Source organism: Ochotona princeps, chromosome 16 (genome assembly GCF_030435755.1).
Source record: "Ochotona princeps isolate mOchPri1 chromosome 16, mOchPri1.hap1, whole genome shotgun sequence".
Taxonomy (NCBI): domain Eukaryota; kingdom Metazoa; phylum Chordata; class Mammalia; order Lagomorpha; family Ochotonidae; genus Ochotona; species Ochotona princeps.
In genome coordinates this window covers 14,768,701-14,785,433 of record NC_080847.1, presented here as the reverse complement: position 1 = coordinate 14,785,433, position 16,733 = coordinate 14,768,701, and the positions used below count along the sequence as shown (strand labels likewise).

General features: G+C 50.0%; 2 protein-coding genes across 4 annotated transcripts in view; one reads left to right on the top strand and one right to left on the bottom strand.

The window, feature by feature from the left end:
• Positions 1–11,515, top strand: part of LRRC36 (leucine rich repeat containing 36) — a 43,172-nt gene extending 31,657 nt beyond the window's left edge. For both annotated transcript variants that reach the window (XM_058674827.1, XM_012926657.2), the window contains exons 9-14: positions 249–541; positions 4,425–4,590; positions 5,441–5,586; positions 6,324–6,447; positions 8,412–8,526; positions 11,197–11,515. In XM_058674827.1, the coding sequence (XP_058530810.1) occupies positions 249–541; positions 4,425–4,590; positions 5,441–5,586; positions 6,324–6,447; positions 8,412–8,526; positions 11,197–11,422 (1,070 nt within the window). In that variant the 3' untranslated portion in view covers positions 11,423–11,515. The remainder of the gene's footprint in view (positions 1–248; positions 542–4,424; positions 4,591–5,440; positions 5,587–6,323; positions 6,448–8,411; positions 8,527–11,196) is intronic.
• A 1,549-nt stretch (positions 11,516–13,064) lies between these two features.
• On the bottom strand, positions 13,065–16,733 carry TPPP3 (tubulin polymerization promoting protein family member 3). Of its 2 annotated transcripts, none has more exons than XM_058674817.1 (4): positions 16,537–16,733; positions 13,979–14,172; positions 13,711–13,864; positions 13,065–13,603 (listed from the first exon to the last, which is right to left on the bottom strand). In XM_058674817.1, the coding sequence occupies exons 2-4, from the start codon at positions 14,164–14,166 to the stop codon at positions 13,415–13,417; spliced, it is 531 nt and encodes a 176-aa protein (XP_058530800.1). In that variant the 5' UTR covers positions 14,167–14,172; positions 16,537–16,733; the 3' UTR covers positions 13,065–13,414. The 2 variants fall into 2 exon arrangements, with proteins under 2 accessions (XP_058530800.1, XP_004584001.1); XM_004583944.2 differs by having other exon boundaries at positions 16,527–16,728.

Below are 16,733 nucleotides of genomic sequence, written 5' to 3'. Positions count from 1 at the left end.
AGTTTAAAGCAAGGAAGGTCAGAACAGCTGCATGTCCTCCGGCCACATTCCACTGCCCTAGTGCAGGCTGGGAGTATGTGGACTGTTGGCTTAACCGGAGATGACAAGGGAGGGAGAAAGGGTCCAGAGACTTGGGGGTGCATGCTAAGGAATCATGATGCATGACCTCTGGACCAGGAATGAGTGGGAGTCAGCAGGAAGCTGCACGGTAGGTTCATCTGCCACTGTGTTTCCCCCAACTCCAACAGATCTGTACGCCACAACCCATTACAGCAGTGACCCTGCTCTGCTCCTGCATGTCGACCAGCAATCAGCTAGCAGCCTTGGCGACTCAGCAACACGCGGTCCTTTCCCCACAACTACCTCCATCCTGGGAAACTCTCTGCCTGCTCCACTGCTCCTGCCACCAGGGGCCTCAGAAGATAGAGGGTTCTGGAGCAGGAGGTCCACCAGCCCATCACGAAGGGGATTCGACCGGAAAGACTCTGTCCTCGCCCACCTGAGCCCAAAGCATGAGTTCAGGGACCTTGCAGGCAGCGAGGCAAGTGTTGGCTTGTTTACACGGGTATAAGAAATGTAGCAGGTTCCAGGCTGTAATGGGGTTCTTTGAGGGATGAGGTTTATGGGAGAATGGCAAGGTCGTTCTAACCTTCTAACCAATACTGCTTGCATGCAAAGGGGTTCATATTGCCAGATTAAAAACTTTAGATTAATTATTTACTTTTATTGGAAAGGCAGATTTACATAGAGAAGGAGACAGAAATATCTTCTTCCATCCACTCATTCACTTCCCAAATGTCCATAACAGCCCCAGAACCAAGCCAATCCAAAGCTAGGAGCCAGGAGCCTCTTCCAAGTCTCTTTTATGGGTGAGAAGGGTCCAAGGCTTTGAGCCATCCTCCACTGCTTTCTCAAGCCACACACAGGGAGTTGGAAGGGAAGTGGGGCAGCCAGGACACGAACCAACATCCATGTGGGATCACAGCACTTGCAGGGAGAGGATGAGCCAATTGAGTCATTGCACCAGAACCAGGCTACAGCCTTTGATTTGTCCACTCTTGGGAAAGTTATCCCCCTCTTCACTGCCACAGTCACTGTTTGCTCATTTCGGTCACAGGAAGAAAGCTCCCTGAACTATTTCCAGAGTATATATGGGGTGAAGAAATGCTTTGATAAGAAGTGATAGACAGATTTACTAACAGGAAGGGAGGCGGAAGTAGCAGGGGTCCCTGGGTGATGGTTACAGTTTCATCATGTTTACTCCTCTGCTCCAGCCACAATCAGTTAACTTGAAACTGTTGTTATGAAAGCCTGGGCTTGGCTTTGCTGCCTATAAATTTGAGTGTAATTTTTGTTTTTTCCTGAAGCAGCAGCAACAGAAGATGAATTAGATTTTCCTAGGAATTTTGGGCTGAAAATAGTTGAGAGAATGAACAGAAAAATCTATAAGCGTTCTCACATATCCAAACAATTATTTTATGAAATCAGAGAATGGAAGTGCTATGGGATAAAAAGTATCTAGTTCTGGGCCTGGCACAATAGCCTAGTGGCTAAATCCTTAGCTTCCATCTGTCGGGATCCCATGTGGGTGCTGGTTCAAGTCCCAGCTGCTCTACTCCTCATCCAGCTCCCTGCTTGTGGCCTGGGAAAGCAGTTAAGGACAACCCAAAGCCTTGGGACCATGCACTGGTATGGAAGACCAGGAAGAAACTCCTGGCTGGTGGCTTCAGGTCAGCTCAGCTCTGGCTGTTGTTGCCACTTGGGGAGTGAACCAGTGGATGGAAGATCCAGGTCTGCGTGGAGCTGGCTGGAAAGTAGAGTAGCCAGGACACAAACCAGTGCCCATATGGAATCCCAGTGCATGTAAGGCAAGGATTTAGCCAGTAGGCTATTTCTCTGGGACCGAACAAATACTTATTCCATTTATAATTACTCATAGGCCGCAGCCTGGACCATTCATATCATTAATGTCACTGGTGTTGACTTTCACAACCATCAGGTGTGACAGCATTAGCCAATTCATCATCTATGCTTTTTTGCATCAAAAGAACCAGATTAAGAAACAATTTAGCTATTTTCAATATGTATCAGCCTTTCTTGAAGTCCTAAAACTACAGAAAAGAAGATTGGTAGGTAGATTTGTGAAAGTTCACAAATAGTTGAAAGATGGGTCATGTCAGAATGAATAAAAAGAATTGTGGGTTTTTTGTATGGATATGTGTATCTCTCTATAGGATTCTTGCTGAATAAAAGGCTTATTCTCTACAGGAACCAATAATAATATTTAACACAAAACATTTAAAATATTATGTGGGGTATGGGGATGCTCATTTGTCTCAGCAGTTATATCATCACATACATCACATATCATACATAGAAGAACGCTCCATTGAGTGCTGGCAACTGGGATTATTATCCAGCATTCCTGTTGATGTGCGTCTTGGGAGGCAGCAGACCATGACCCAAATAACTTGGGTCTCAGCCACCCACTTGGGAAACCCAGAAGAAGTTCTAGATTTTCCCTAGCACTGGCTGCTGCAAGCACATGGGGAGTAAACTTTTAAAAAAAAAAATGAATACAATTTTAAAAATCAAAATGTTATACGACATCATCTACTAATATATGTTCAAAGCATATTGACTTATAATTTTATTAAATTATTGCTGATTGTATTTTACCATACACAATAGATTTTAGGATGTTCTTCTTAGGGCCCAGCATTACGGCATAAGTTAAGCTGCCACTTGTAACACCAGCATCCTATATGGGAATGCCAGTTTGAGTTCTGGCTGCTCCACTTCCAATCCAGCTTCCTGCAAATGCCCCTGGGAAAGCAGCAGAAAATGACCCAAATGCTTAGACACCTGTCACCTGTATGTGGCAGACGCAGAGGGAGTTCCAGGCTCCTGACTTTAGCCTGGACCAGCTCTAGCCATTGTGACCATTTGGGAAGTAAACCAGTGGACGGAAGATCTCTCTCTCTTTCTTTCCCTCTATGTTATCCTGACTTTCAAATAAATAAATTAGTATTTTTAAAAAACAATATTAGGGCCCGGCGGCGTGGTCTAGCGGCAAAAGTCCTCGCCTTGAAAGCCCCGGGATCCCATATGGGCGCAGGTTCTAATCCCGACGGCTCCACTTCCCATCCAGCTCCCTGCTTGTGGCCTGGGAAAGCAGTTGAGGACGGCCCAATGCATTGGGACCCTGCACCCGTGTGGGAGACCCGGAGGAGGTCCCAGGTTCCCGGCTTCGGATCGGCACAGCACCGGCCCGTTGTGGCTCACTTGGGGAGTGAATCATCGGACGGAAGATCTTCCTCTCTGTCTCTCCTCCTCTGTGTATATCTGGCTGTAATAAAAATAAATAAATCTTTAAAAAAAAAAGTTCCTTTAAAAAAATAAAAAAAACAATATTAAAAAAAGAGATGGTCTTCAAAAAGTTCATGAAAAATATCTAGTAAGAAAAACTGAAGCATAGATTTCAAAAGTCTTTTACATCAAACTTAATCCAGCTTTCAATTCAGTTTCTCCACCAAACTTTTAACCTGCCCTAAAATAATGAGCCACAGTTGTGGGTGTTAACACATTTTTGTTGTAAATGTATTCTAAAAATCTCCATGGAAAACTGCAACAGAAGATACTATTATCTTTGAAAGTATCCTTGAATATCTTATATATTTTCCTGGGATATAACTTTCATATTATTCAACTTCAAAGTGAAAGTTGAAATCATATTTCTTTTTTTTTAAGATTTATTTTATTTTCATTACAAAGTCAGATATACAGAGAGGAGGAGAGAAAGAGAGGAAGATCCTCCATTCGATGATTCACTCCCCAAGTGAGTGCAACGGCTGGTGCTGAGCCAATCCGAAGCCAGGAGCCAGGAACCTCTTCCGGGTCTCCCACGTGGGTGCAGGGTCCCAAGGCTTTGGACCGTCCTCGACCACCTTCCCAGGGTACAATCAGGGAGCTGGATGGGATGTGGAGCTACCGGGATTAGAACCAGTGCCCATATGGGATCCCGGCACTTTCAAGGCAAGGACTTCAGCCACTAGGCGACGGTGCCAGGCCCAAAATCATATTTCTTTAAAAAAAAAAAAAAGAAGCTTTCTTTTTTTATTGGAAAGACAGAGACAGTTCTCTCCCATCCCCTGGTTCACTCCCCAAATGCCCACAACAGCCAGAGCTGGACAAAGCCGAAACCAGGAGGTTGGAATTCTATCCCGGTCTCCCACATGGGTGGCAGGGGACCAACACCTTGAGCCATCACCTGCTACTTCTAGGGAGGAACATTAGCAGGGAGCTGGAATGTGACCCTGAACCCACTTTTAACTTAAAGAACTGTTTTAAGACTTTAAATGTCTGGCTTTTTCATTTATTATGTAAGAATGACAACTGGTTGGAGGTTTTGTTTTTTTCTTGAGCCTCTCTCTAGCGACCTGGGCAGTTTGCGTGGTTTGCCAGGAAACCACAGTCCCCCAATCTCTGCCAGAACCCCGCATGTGGCCACTGTCCTCAGACAGCTCCTGGAGCTGGTGGATAAGCACTGGAACGGCTCCGGCTCGCTCCTCCTCAACAAGAAGTTTCTCGGTGAGTGAATGCATGTGCGGTTCCTGGAGAGGTGTGGGCTCCACTTTGTGTTCCGCTGTCACTCGGCCCCAATCTGCTTTTTTCTCACATTCTTCTTCCCTGTGTTTTTGTTTTGTTTTTTATCAGCACTCTCACCCATGGCTTTGTTCCCTCTGTGTGTATAGTGTTTAGCAACACATGGAGTGACTGAATGTGAAACAGAGACTGGTTCTGTTAATGCTTGAAAGTTTCAACAATGAATGCAAAAGAAATGGGATTTGACCATCAGAGTTCTGAGATGACTTAAAACATTATGATTTGAATTTATATGATCCAAAAAATCTCAGGTGAAAATCAGAAGTTAGCAAAATTGAGTTTTAATTTGAAAAACGCATGCTTTCAGAGTGACCAAATGGACTTTTTAGGTTTTTCTGTTTTGGGTTTTTTTGTTTGTTTGTTTTTTTCTGGGGAACATAGGTTCAACAGTCAAGTGAATGTTGATTCATGCGTTGATTTGTTGGTTTAATAGAAAAAGAGTTCAAAGAAACATTGGTGATCTGAAAGCTTAGGTACAAACTAAAAATGTAAAGGTTGTTGACTCTGAAAACAATCCTAGCCCAGCTGTGCTGCCTCTGTGCAGCCCTCTTGCTCCCATTTGTGGGAATCTGTCCTTGGAAGCCATCGAGCAGTGACCAGGAACAACGCCTTCAGTGGCACTGCTGTCCTCTCTGAGGGCCATGGAGACAGTCTTGCAGAGCTGAGATGTGGGGTGGCCCCGTGGGTCCTGCAGAAGCCAGCAGTGAGGGACTAGGAATTCTGGGCTGGAGCTTGCAAGCCTGGCCTGTGTGTGCCCACCCTGAATTTTTGGCAGGTCCTGCCCGAGATTTGCTTCTGTCTTTGGTAGTCCCTGCTCCACCTCAGCACTGGAGCAGCTCCCACCCTGAAGACACCCTGAAAGCCTTCCGCAATAGAGAGGCAGAACTGAAGGAGGCGAGCCCACTGGTCCCCAATGATGTGGTAAGCATCTGCCTTTCCCCTCCTCCTTGGCCTGCAAAGGGCAGAGCAGGTGCAGCTGGGGCAACTGTGCACTCTTACCAGTCTGCATCCCCAGAGACCCCCTCAACCACACTTACACAAAAAGGCAGGCTGAGCAAAATCAGAACCAGAATCTATCAGGACAGCTACAGCTTGGAAGTCTGCAGGACTGACTCCTTCACCCTAACTCTGGTCCACAAATTCTATAGAAAGCCTTGAAATGAAGAAGAATCAAAACAAACAAAAATGCTAGTGTGAACTGTTGAGGGCCATATTCTCGATGGCGGTGGCTTGATCCCAGTAAGTGATGAAGGCCTGTTCTCTGGGCTTCTCTCCTCCCCTCCTGATGGAGCGGAATCCAGGGCCTCTGGGAGAGGAAGGAGGAGCTGGCCTCTGCAGCTGTCCCTGTGCCTGTTGCTTAACAGGCAAGGATTTTCACTTCTAGAAATGGACTGTAGATGACTCAGAATGCTGGCCTTCCGACAGAATGGCCACTTGTTCTGCAAGAGCACTGGCTGACTCCCTGGAGAGATGGCAGCCCCAGGCGGTCAGTGTGTTCTGGCAAACTGGAGCTCCCACTTAGCAGTGAATTAAAACGCTAGTGAGACAATCTGCCCTCACTCCAGCAGGACTCCAGGAGAGCAGGAGGGTCTCCTTGGCAAGCGCTTCTCAGGACGTGGGAGTCTTAGTGTGTCTGTATTCTATTTTCTGATCTACAGGAAAGTTTGAAGCAAAAACTGGTCAGAGTTTTGGAGGAAAACCTCATGTTGTCAGAAAGAATTCAGCAGTTGGAGGCAGGTGCAGGCTTCTCAGTTGTGAGTGCGCAACAGTCCCATAATTATGGTAAGTTCAGAGAAGTGGAAGGTGGATAGGGAAGAGTGGGAGGGGAGTGAGTGAGTGAGTGTGTATCTCAACACAGCTGCCCATCTCACAAGCCTCCTCACCATCGCCTTGTGATACAGGTCGCTTGAGTTATTGCCAGACTGAAGCTCTTTGTAAACCACATGCAAATGTTGTGCTCACCATTATTTTTGAGGACATTACTTTTTGTGATGCTAAATAGAAAGTTTGAAAAATATGAGACCTGTGACCAATCAATAATTTCCATTGAAGTTTTTGAAATATTTTCTTCTACCTTGCCTCTGTATACATTTTTAACCCCAAATTAAAAATTAGATCCTTTTTTTTTTAAATCGATATAAAAAACAAAAACTGATTCTTGGTCTCATCCTAATTACAGAAACTCCCTCTTACTTCAGGAAGTTCCCAGGTCCCCTGTGTGGTCAGTTTGCTTGACTCTCCACCCCTTGGAAGTCACCGACCCGATGTTTGCATTTCAGTGTTAGTAACTTATCAATACAGGCACTTACTATAGTGTCCCACGCATGTACCACCTTTATCCAACCAGGGCTCTAATAGTTACCTCTAAGGTTTACAATCATAGAGAAACCTGTCGTTATTTATAGTAATGGCTATATAGTCTAAGTAATTCTGCAGAGTATCTGGATATTCAGAAGACCCAAAGTAGGGAAAAAAAGATCCTAGAGTAAAACCCTTCTCTGAAATGACTCTGTCGCCATTGGCTGAAGCACAGTACAAATGCTGACACCCTGGTAAATCACGCTTTTAGTGTCTGCAGACATCTCAGGCTGCTTTCCAAGGAGGCACTCCTAGAGGTAGAGATGGAGGGGCCAAAGAGGCGGCCGTCTTGGAGGTTTTTGCAGCATGCTGCCACGTTGGTCCCCACTGAGGCTGCTGCCCTTCACCCTAGCCACCATGCATACTCAAACGCCCTTTGAACCCATCCTTGTCAACACTGAGCATTTTTTTCACTGCCACTGTGATAAGTGAAAAATAACATTTGTCTTGATTTGCACTATCTTTTTACTAGCATAGTTTAGGCTAACATTTTTGACAAATTAGCACAAGCACCGATAAGCAAATTATAGACATTTGAATATGTATGAAGAATCTGATTTGCAAGTTCTGATTTGGAACTCGTGCATTTCTCGTTAAATCTAAGCTCTGTCTGATATTCATAAGTCCGAATAACAGAGACAACAGTCTCCACTTACCCCAAACACAGTTCTTTGTCCTCTCCAGCCTTACTTTAAGTCCACCGTGAGGCCCTCACGGTGCTTGGCTCACTGTGGACACAGCTGCTGCAGCCCTCACTGCAGCCTTTTAAATCTTGCAGCTCCAATTGTGATCGACATTAGCTTCAGCTGGGGACTTGATAAACGAGTGGCTCCTCAGGCATCCCCATCAGAGCGGCTGAATAAGGATCTGCATTTAACAAAATCCCAGGTGATTCCTCAGGGTCAGCCTCAGTGTGATTAAAAAGTTTAGGCACAACTGTTCTAGAAGCCTGCCTGTATTCAGCCCAGAGTGACTGTGCTCTCACTCACCTTATAGCAGGCAGTGAATGTGTACTCGGAGAGCCAGAGTTGACAGTCACAGTCACCAAGTCCCTTTCTACAAGCACTTATTGAGTCCCACCACACGCCTGACACAATTCCCACATACTTTCCCCTACCACGTAAGCAAGGACAAACACACATTCTCCAAGTCAGATGTACACAGAAAAGGGCCTTACGTGGCTGTGCTAAGTAAGAACAAATGGATCCTCTCATCAGGGATACAGGCAAGATTCCTGGCCCTGGGGAAATCCGAATCCATAGGCACCAGGAAGTAACTGAATCTTAATTCAGCTCTGTTGCTAATTCCCCAGACGTCTGAATACCGAAGCTCTGCTCAAAGCCGAGCAGCCCATGGAGCCCGCTCAGTCCTCACTGTACTGTTTGCAGATGATCTTCTGCGCAGAAACCAACAACTGACCATGCAGGTGGCCTGCCTGAACCAGGAGCTCACCCAGCTGAAAAAGCTGGAGGACACAGTTGCCCTTCTCCACGAAAGCCAGAGGTAGGAGACTGCATACCTAGCTGGCCCCTGACTGCAGATATTATTTCCACGTATCTCCTTTGTTTCACTTGGGAACTTGTGTACACTTTGCAAGTGAAGTCGTGCTGTACATAAACCGCCGGCACCTGGGCCCATTCACTCAGCTTTCCAGGCACCGGGACACAACGGATTGAGTCTTGGCTGGCATTGGTGGGCTGCAGCTAGTTTCTTGTTAGCTCTAATAAGGCCTTTGTCTGGGTCAGCTCCTTCTCTTTGGTCCCTGTGTACCCCTAAAATCAGTTGTTTGGCTCCCCTGGGGGAAAAAAATGCCTGCTTTCTGGCAATCACCTAAGATACATCAAGAACACTCAGCAGGGCACACCAAGGGAAGAAGCTGAAGGTTAAGTTCTTTTGAACTCAGTAGCATCGGCCCCTCAGTAACAACGAGCTCTTCCCTCAGTTGGGGTCAATTGAGGAGGCCGGGAGGGTTCAGAGTTCTTGAAATGTTGCTCTACTAACCCACCTTTGCTAAGACCCCTCAGTGAAATGTGAATGTCAGCACCTCATCTCCAAACTTGCACCCCTATTTTTATTTACCTAGCTTCCTAGTCAGAGGGTTATACCCACACTCATTCTAGGTAACTTTTTTTTTTTTTAAAGAAAGACAGATTTCTCATCTGCTGCTTTGCTCCCAAATGCCACAACTGGGGCTGGGCCATGCTGCCAGGAATCAGGAAGTCCATCTGATATCCCACATAAGTGGAGGGATCCAAGTACTTGACCCATCACCTGCTGCCCCCTAGGGTGTATGTTAACAAACTGCTGGGATTGGGGAGTGCAGCCAGGACTCCAACGCAGGAACTCCAGTAGGGGATGCAGGATTCTAAGTGGAAAACTGACCATTCTACCAAACACTTGTCTAGGAGCCATTTCTAGAACGTTCTTTAGGCTTATTTTAAACACAACAAAAGGATAGGACTAAATCATGCTTCTCAAACTCAGGTATGTACCAGGTTTACCCAGAGGATGTGTGGAAATGCAAATTGCTGGGTCTGTCCCCGAAGTTCCTGATTCACACTGACTGTGCATTTCTTTATTTTCTTCTCTCTTTCTTTCTCCTTCCTTCCTTCCTTCCTTCCTTCCTTTCTCTCTTTATTTTAAAGATTTATTTATTTTTATTGGAGAGTCAGATCTACAAAGAGACAGATCTTCTGTCTGCTAATTCACTCCCCAAGTGGCTGCAACAACCAGAGCTGAGCCAATCCAAAAACCAGGAGCCAGGCACTTCTTCTGGGTCTCCCACACATGCATAGGGTCCCAAGGCTTTGGGCCATCCTCTACTGCTTTCCCAGGCCACAAGCAGGGAGCTGGAAGGGAAGTGGAGCAGCCAGGATACAAACCGGCTTCCATATGGGATCCCAGCATGTTCAAGGCAAGGACTTAAGCCATTAGGCTAACGCACCCGGCCCTATGCATTTCTAATAAGCTTCCAGGTGCTGCACTGTGGGGGCTGCTGCTTGAGGTCACACAAAGCTGTAGCTGTTCGATGAGGCACAGTCAGCTCACTGTGTTTTACACAATCTGGAAATCATTCTGCATGTTGTGAGATCATCGACTTAATATATACGTACACTGGCTTCATTTGGTCTTGATTCTTAGGGAATTTTTTATTGCTATGATTTCTTCTTAGAATTTTGTCTAATATGTACCTGGTCCCAACATCAGTTTCACAAAACAAGATAAATTCAGAAACATTGTGTCTCCTTTCTTTATCCCTTCCTTCCCTCCCCTCTTTTATCTGTCTGTTGTATGTAGATGTGGCTGAACAGATGTGCTCCCCTTGTATTATATAAAAAGCATCATGTGGTCTTCACATTTCCTCTTGGGAGGCTGCCACTGTGGTGTAGCAGCTTCAGCTGCCACTTTGCAATGCTGCTATCCCATCTCAGAGCTCCAGTTCAAGTCCGGCCAGGCTTTCAATCCAGCTCCCTGCTAATGAGCCTGAAAAAGCAGTAGATGATTATCCAAGTACTTGGGGCCCTGCCACCCACATGGGAGATCCAGATGGAGCCTAGTTCTCCTGGCTTTGGCCTTGGCCCAGCACGGCCACTTGGGGAATGAACCAGGGCATGGAAAACCTTTGTTCCTCCCTGTCTTTTCCCCTGCCCTGACTTTCAAATCAATAAAAATAGTTGGGCTGGCATGATATAGCAAGCAGAACCAGCAATAGCAACACCGTCATCACACATGGTACCAGTTTTAGTTTGATTGTTCCACTTGCCCATATGTGGGTTCATATGTGGATTGCAGTGGAGAGTCTAGAAGCAGAGTCATGACTGGCATGGTGGGCTCCTTGCAGAGCAGCTTTCTTTGTGAGTAGAGGTTGGAGACACAAGCTGCTTCCAGCCCTTCAGTGCTTCTTCTTACCTCACTGCAAAAGTGCTTTGGCGAGGTTAGAACATCCACTACATAACATGTGAGATACAGTATCGCTTCAGCTGTCTGGAACATAATTAAACAGATTTGGGGTGAAGACACTGTGGATCAGCTTTGAAAATAGACCCCTTCTGCAGGTAACAGTTCTTTCTATTTGCAGTCATGACTAGAGTTTGCATTGTGTTTAGCTCAGATCTGAGTGGCACCTAGTTCACTCAGGTCACTTACTAACCACTTTTCTCCCCATGACCTCAGATCCCTGGTGGTGACCAACGAGTATCTGCTGCAGCAGCTGAATAGAGAACAGAAGGGCTACTCTGGGAAAGCACTTCTGCCCCCAGAGAGGAGTCTCCACCCGGGGAGATCATCACCTTTTGGGAAGATCACACTGTCTTCTGCCTCGCCGGCAGCACATGACACAGGTCAATACCTAATACAGAGCGTCTCAGATGCTGCCCCAGAGCCCAGCTTATGGAGCTAGCATCCACTACTGCCCCCTCCGAGGGCTCCCACTCCACTGCCCCAGACAAAGTGCACCCACCTACGGCAATGAAGAGAATGCTTATTCCAATTCCATTGTGTTGGGCCTGCTGTTTATTACTCTGCGTGTCTCCTCCCACCAAGCTATTCTCTCCTCCTGCCCACAGAAATAGCTGTGGCTCTTAGACCCAGACACCAGGCCCTATAGAGATACATGGCTGGCCATTTCGAAAAATCTAGAGCGCCCCAAAGGGGTTATGTGGCAGGGACACAGGCAAACAGGACATGCTGCCATGGGTCTATGACCAGGAAGTAGTCCTTGCTGTTGGTGGTGGCAAGGAAGGGGGGTGATGCCGCCAGCTGTCCCCTGAGCAGGTGACCTTTCACTTGGGCAGAGCATGGGCCCAGGATGAGCACAGCAGGGAGAAGCTGCTCAGAGAAACAGAGGTGTAGACAGTGAGGTGGGGAGGGGCTAAGGGGCTTAGAGGCTGAGGGACTGAGGGAAGGAGGCAGCTGGAGCTGAGCTGCCCCTCCCCTTAAAGGGAAGACAGAGAAGTGAGGGGGTTATACTTGAGATACTTGAGGTGCTTTCTCTGTGAGAAGACAAGATTGAAGATGATGTGAAGTTGGGGAGGACCAAAGAACAGCTGGGACTGGGGACAGGGCCAGTACCCAGGTGAATGTATCTCCTGTGCATGCCCAACCCGGCCCAGCTTCCATTTCCCTGACTGGGGTAAACAATGCAGTTGCTTTCTCTAACCTGCCAAAGGATTCAGGTCACTGGGGCAGCAACATCCCAGGGCAGCCTGTAGGGTGGGGGATACCCTCACTGTACCACTCTTCCCTGTGTGATGTGACTCAGAGGAGAGTATTTTTGAATGTGTGCCCTTGGGAGCTGCCCTCTGCCCCAGCTCCAAGTCCTATCCGGCTCTCTTGTCATACCAAGAAGGAAGGAGGGGTGGGGTCCAGAGCCCAAGGATTGGGCCTAACTCTGGTCTGACGCACAGGGCCTTGGGGAGATGACAACAGCTGGAAATGCCAAGGGGTCCATCCTGAGGACCAGAGACACCCTGCCCACTTCCTCCCAGTTCATGTGCTAACCAGATGGGAGGGGTGGGCACACACCGTACTCTGCACCCCTTCATTGCTCTCCATCCCTACCCTACCACCCACAGGCTGGCACTGGTGCCAGGCCCCATCTCTGGCTATGGACCTTGTTGTGCAAGGTTGCCCAGCGTGGGAGGCCAGAGGCATGTGCTAGGCACAGTGGGAGCCCATCCACTCTCAGCTCCATTTCTTCAGCTGTGAAACTGAGGGACTCCAACTCTGATTCAGAGTAACCCCCTCCTCCCACAGAGGCTAAGTGCCAAGGCCAACCCTGGGACCCATCCCAGGCTCAGCCCAGGCCTGTCTCATCGCCCCTCTGGCAGGAAGGCAGGCTGCGGCACTGGCACTGCAGCTCAGAGCCAAGGCAGGCAGTTGTGTACATCCCATAAGAACATTGCAGCAATCTGGCTCCAGGCTAATGGGGGGATAAGGCAAGCAGGGGGCAGGGCACAGGGTATGACAGACAAGGGGATGACACTGAGTGGCCAGTGGAGTGCGATTCCATGACCCCCATTGTCATACATCTGGCCAGGCCACACTGGTACAAAAGGCTTCTTTATTGAGGTCTGGGTAAGAATTAGGCACTTGGCCAGAGCAGCAGCTTAAATATGAGGCAAGCAGGCAGGAAGGTGAGCCGGGCCCAGGGCTCTGGGAGGGGCAGTAAGGCTGTAGGCACTGTCTCCAGGCAGAAGTCAGGAGAGAAGGGAGAGGTTGGGGGATGCGGGGCAGTCTGGGTCAAAGGCCTGGGGGCCGGCACCCTGGGGCAGGGCAGGCAGCTCTGGGTGGCAGGTGTCCAGCAGGGAGGGAACAGGGCTCTCTTGTTCCTCGCGCCCCTTGGGCCCAGGCCCCTGGCAGGGGCAGCCGCATTAGAGGGCCTTCCTGGGCCTCACTTCTTCACCTTGGCGTCATAGGTGCCCGCATTCTTGTAGGCACTCACATAGCCACTGTCGTCCAGGATGTCCTGCCGGCCAGCAATGCCCTTGCCTTTGCCGCTCTCATCAAAGCGCTCCTTGTGGGAACCGGTGTACTTGCTGGTGTCAGTCAGCCGCTCCACAGCGCCCCCTGTCTTTGCTTTCTGTTTAGACAGAGTTCCCCCCAATAGGTGCCAGGTGAGGGAGCCAAGCCTGACCTGAGCTTTCCCACACCCCCACCAGTGGCCCCCACAGACAGGCAGGCACTTACGGTGACACCCAGGTTGGCTGGTTCCTTGCCTGCCACCAGCTGGCAGATGGCGTCGAAAGCCTCCTCCTTACTCTTCCCCTTGAATCGTTTGGTTGCCAGCTCTTCTAGCGCCTTCTTGAACTCCTCATAGTTGATGACCCGAGCAGACTTGCCCCTGCAGGCATGCAGGCACCCTAAGTGTCCCGGCCATGTTTATGTCCTCCCTGGTGCCAGCCTCCCAGCCCCCCACCTTCAAGGGATCTAGAAACAGGGGCTGCTGGGGGCTCACTTGACTTTGGAGAAGACGATGTCAACATCAGTGCCTGTCACAGCCTTCCCGTCGGCCACCTTGCAGTCCTTGCACAGCTTGGCCCAGTTCTTGCCATTCATCTCATGCCCGCTGGCCTTAGGATCACCATGGATGGCAAACTTACGGAAGCTCTCCTCCAGTCCTGCAACATCTGTGCTCGTCGCCATGCCACCCTGCAGGGATCCACCTCTGTCACCTCCTGGCCAAGTTGTACTTCCCAAGCCACAAAAAATCCCTACCTCCTCCACCCTACAAGCTGGTTGCATGCATACCATGGACCCTCAGAGACTCAGGTCTGGAGCTGGGTACTCCCTGTCCCAACTCGGCTGGGCTCTGGCAGAGCCCTCAGAGGGTAGGTCCTGCCTGCTGCTTTGTGTCCGGCCTGGCTCTGAGAAGGCCACAGAAGATGGAATCATGATGCCCACACCAGACCAGGAACAGAATGGCACTGTCCAGAAAAGCTGTGAAGGCAGCAGCTGGGGAAATAGCTTTGTTTGGCCTTGGCACAAGGCCTGCCTGCAAGGAGGCGAGGGTGGCTAGGCAGGTCCCCTCTGTACTGGCCCAGCCCAACTGGAAGCTGCACATGGATAGTGGAGCAGAGTCGGGACTGGTATGGGCTGCTGGCTGGGCATGTATTCAGTGAGGACAGTGTCATTGGAAGGGTTGTGAAGACCCAGCAAGAGCCAGCCCTGGGCTTGAGAAAGGAGCCAGAACATGGGCAGCGGTGCGTGCCCCAGGCAAGGGTGCAGCTGGCCCAACCAGGACCTTGTTACTATTTGCTATTAAACAAAAACATGAGGGGGAGCAAGAGCTCGGGGCTGGCCTAGCCATAGTTTGTGAAGCCTGGAGACAGTTGCTATGGGAGGGTGGTGCTGCTTGGAGAAGGTTGCTAAGGGCAGGCCGGTGTCAGGGCGGCACAGGGAGAAGCTCCCAGCACTGCTGGGCTGGGCCGGGCTGGGCTAAGCTGGGGAACAGGGACCCATGGGTGGGGCACATGAGCACTCCCTATGCCAGGGGCACCACCATAGCTTCCTGGCCCTTGGTCACTAGTGGGGCTGAAACCCCCCAGTTTGTAGAGTGTAGGAGCAGGACACTGGGGGCTCCCCCTGCAAGGGGCTCCCAAATTTCAGTCACTGACACATAGTAAGTCGGGGTATGGCCCTGGCCCTGTGACCTTCCATCCACTGAGGCACATCTGCCTTGTCTGTGCCTCATCTTCCATAGAGGCCACCCTTGCCATGCCCTGAGGATGGCCAAAATACTGGTCTGCCTTCCCACATGCATATGCACCCAGCCCCTGTCCTCCAGCCCCTAGGCCATGGAGTCACAACCACACCCTAACTTGTACTACTACAACCTCTTCCAGACTCACCCCAGAAACCTGGGCTCAGATATCTACCATCCTCTACCCCTTCACTGCTAAGATGGCCCCCTACAGTAATAGCCTCAGCACTGCATGAAAGTGCCTCCCATATACACAGCCTTCACTGCAGTCCCCTGGGCCACGCCCTCCCCAGAACACAGCTTTGCTGCCATGACCACACCCTTTGCCCTGCATTGCGGGAGGCCTCATCCACACCCCTCCCACCTAGAGAATGGAGGCGGATACAAACACCTGCAGCTCTCCTGAGACCCATGCTTGCAGCCCCAGATACCCACCACTTTTGTCAAGACCCAGGACCACATCTTCAGCCCCCTTTGTCCATACTCCCACTGCCTCTCACCACACTCTTGTCTGGCATTAAAGTCCCTGAATGTCCCTGCCCATACACCGGTACCCCAGATTTCCACATTGAGACCACCCCAGCCCTGCTGGCCCACACCCCTCTCTGCACTGCAATTCCCTAACTACACTTCAGTCCCAACAACCATCCTCTAGCTCCACTTTTTATACTACAGCCTCCAGGGGCCACAGCATGAGCCCCTGCCCAGCTCCCCTCTCCCACTACTGCTGATCTGAACACTAGAAACCATCCCCCCACCCACCTACCCTAGTGAGCTCTGGGAGCATGAGTACCCAAAGCTGCTACATTTCAGAGCCTCTAGGGACCAAACCCTGAGTCTGTTATAGGCTCCCCCTTTACTCTCTCGAGATGCACTCTACCACCAGAGACCTAAAGACCTGCACTTGATTTAAGGGGGATTTGGGCACCACTGGGCACCTGTCCCAAGAGACTGGGAGCCTCCTGCCTGCAGCACCAACTCTTGTCTGCGGGAAGATGAATTCTGGGGAGTTTCCCAGCTGCTCAGGTGGAGCCTGACCTGCAGGCCCTGGATGCAGGGACCACGCCCATGGACTAGGCCACCACAGGCTCCCGCTGGGACAGCTGGAGTCATCAATCAGCCAGGCAAGGAGGTTGGGGCTGGAAAGTGGAACAGTTGGGCCAGGCAGGGCCGCTCAGTTAATGTCCTCATCTTGGTACCCTGGGGGGGGGGGGTTGAGGACCCCTTTCCAGGCCACTCCCATCCACCCCCTTCCTCATTATGCAGGATATTGATTAGAGTAATTGGCGTCCCAGTCTCCTACCGGCTTCTACCTCTTGGCTGCTCCTGTAGCACGCGTTCGGATGGATCGAAGGACGCAGGAAGGGACCCACGGATGCGGGGCACCAGGCGGCTCCGCAGCTTCGCTCCCTGCAGGCTCCCAAGCAGGACTGCAGCCCGGGCGGCTCCTCCGTATTATCCCCTGTTTCTCGGTCTCCTTAGAGACGGCGAGTCCCACCCCCGAGGCTGT

Excerpts from the sequence above, each read along its gene's own strand:
- TPPP3 (XM_058674817.1), bottom strand. The coding sequence starts at position 14,166 with ATGGCGACGAGCACAGATGTTGCAGGACTGGAGGAGAGCTTCCGTAAG. Across the intron at positions 13,865-13,978 it reads ATCGTCTTCTCCAAAGTCAA|GGGCAAGTCTGCTCGGGTCA; the intron begins GTGAGCCCCCAG and ends GCATGCCTGCAG. Across the intron at positions 13,604-13,710 it reads CAGCCAACCTGGGTGTCACC|AAAGCAAAGACAGGGGGCGC; the intron begins GTAAGTGCCTGC and ends CTGTCTAAACAG.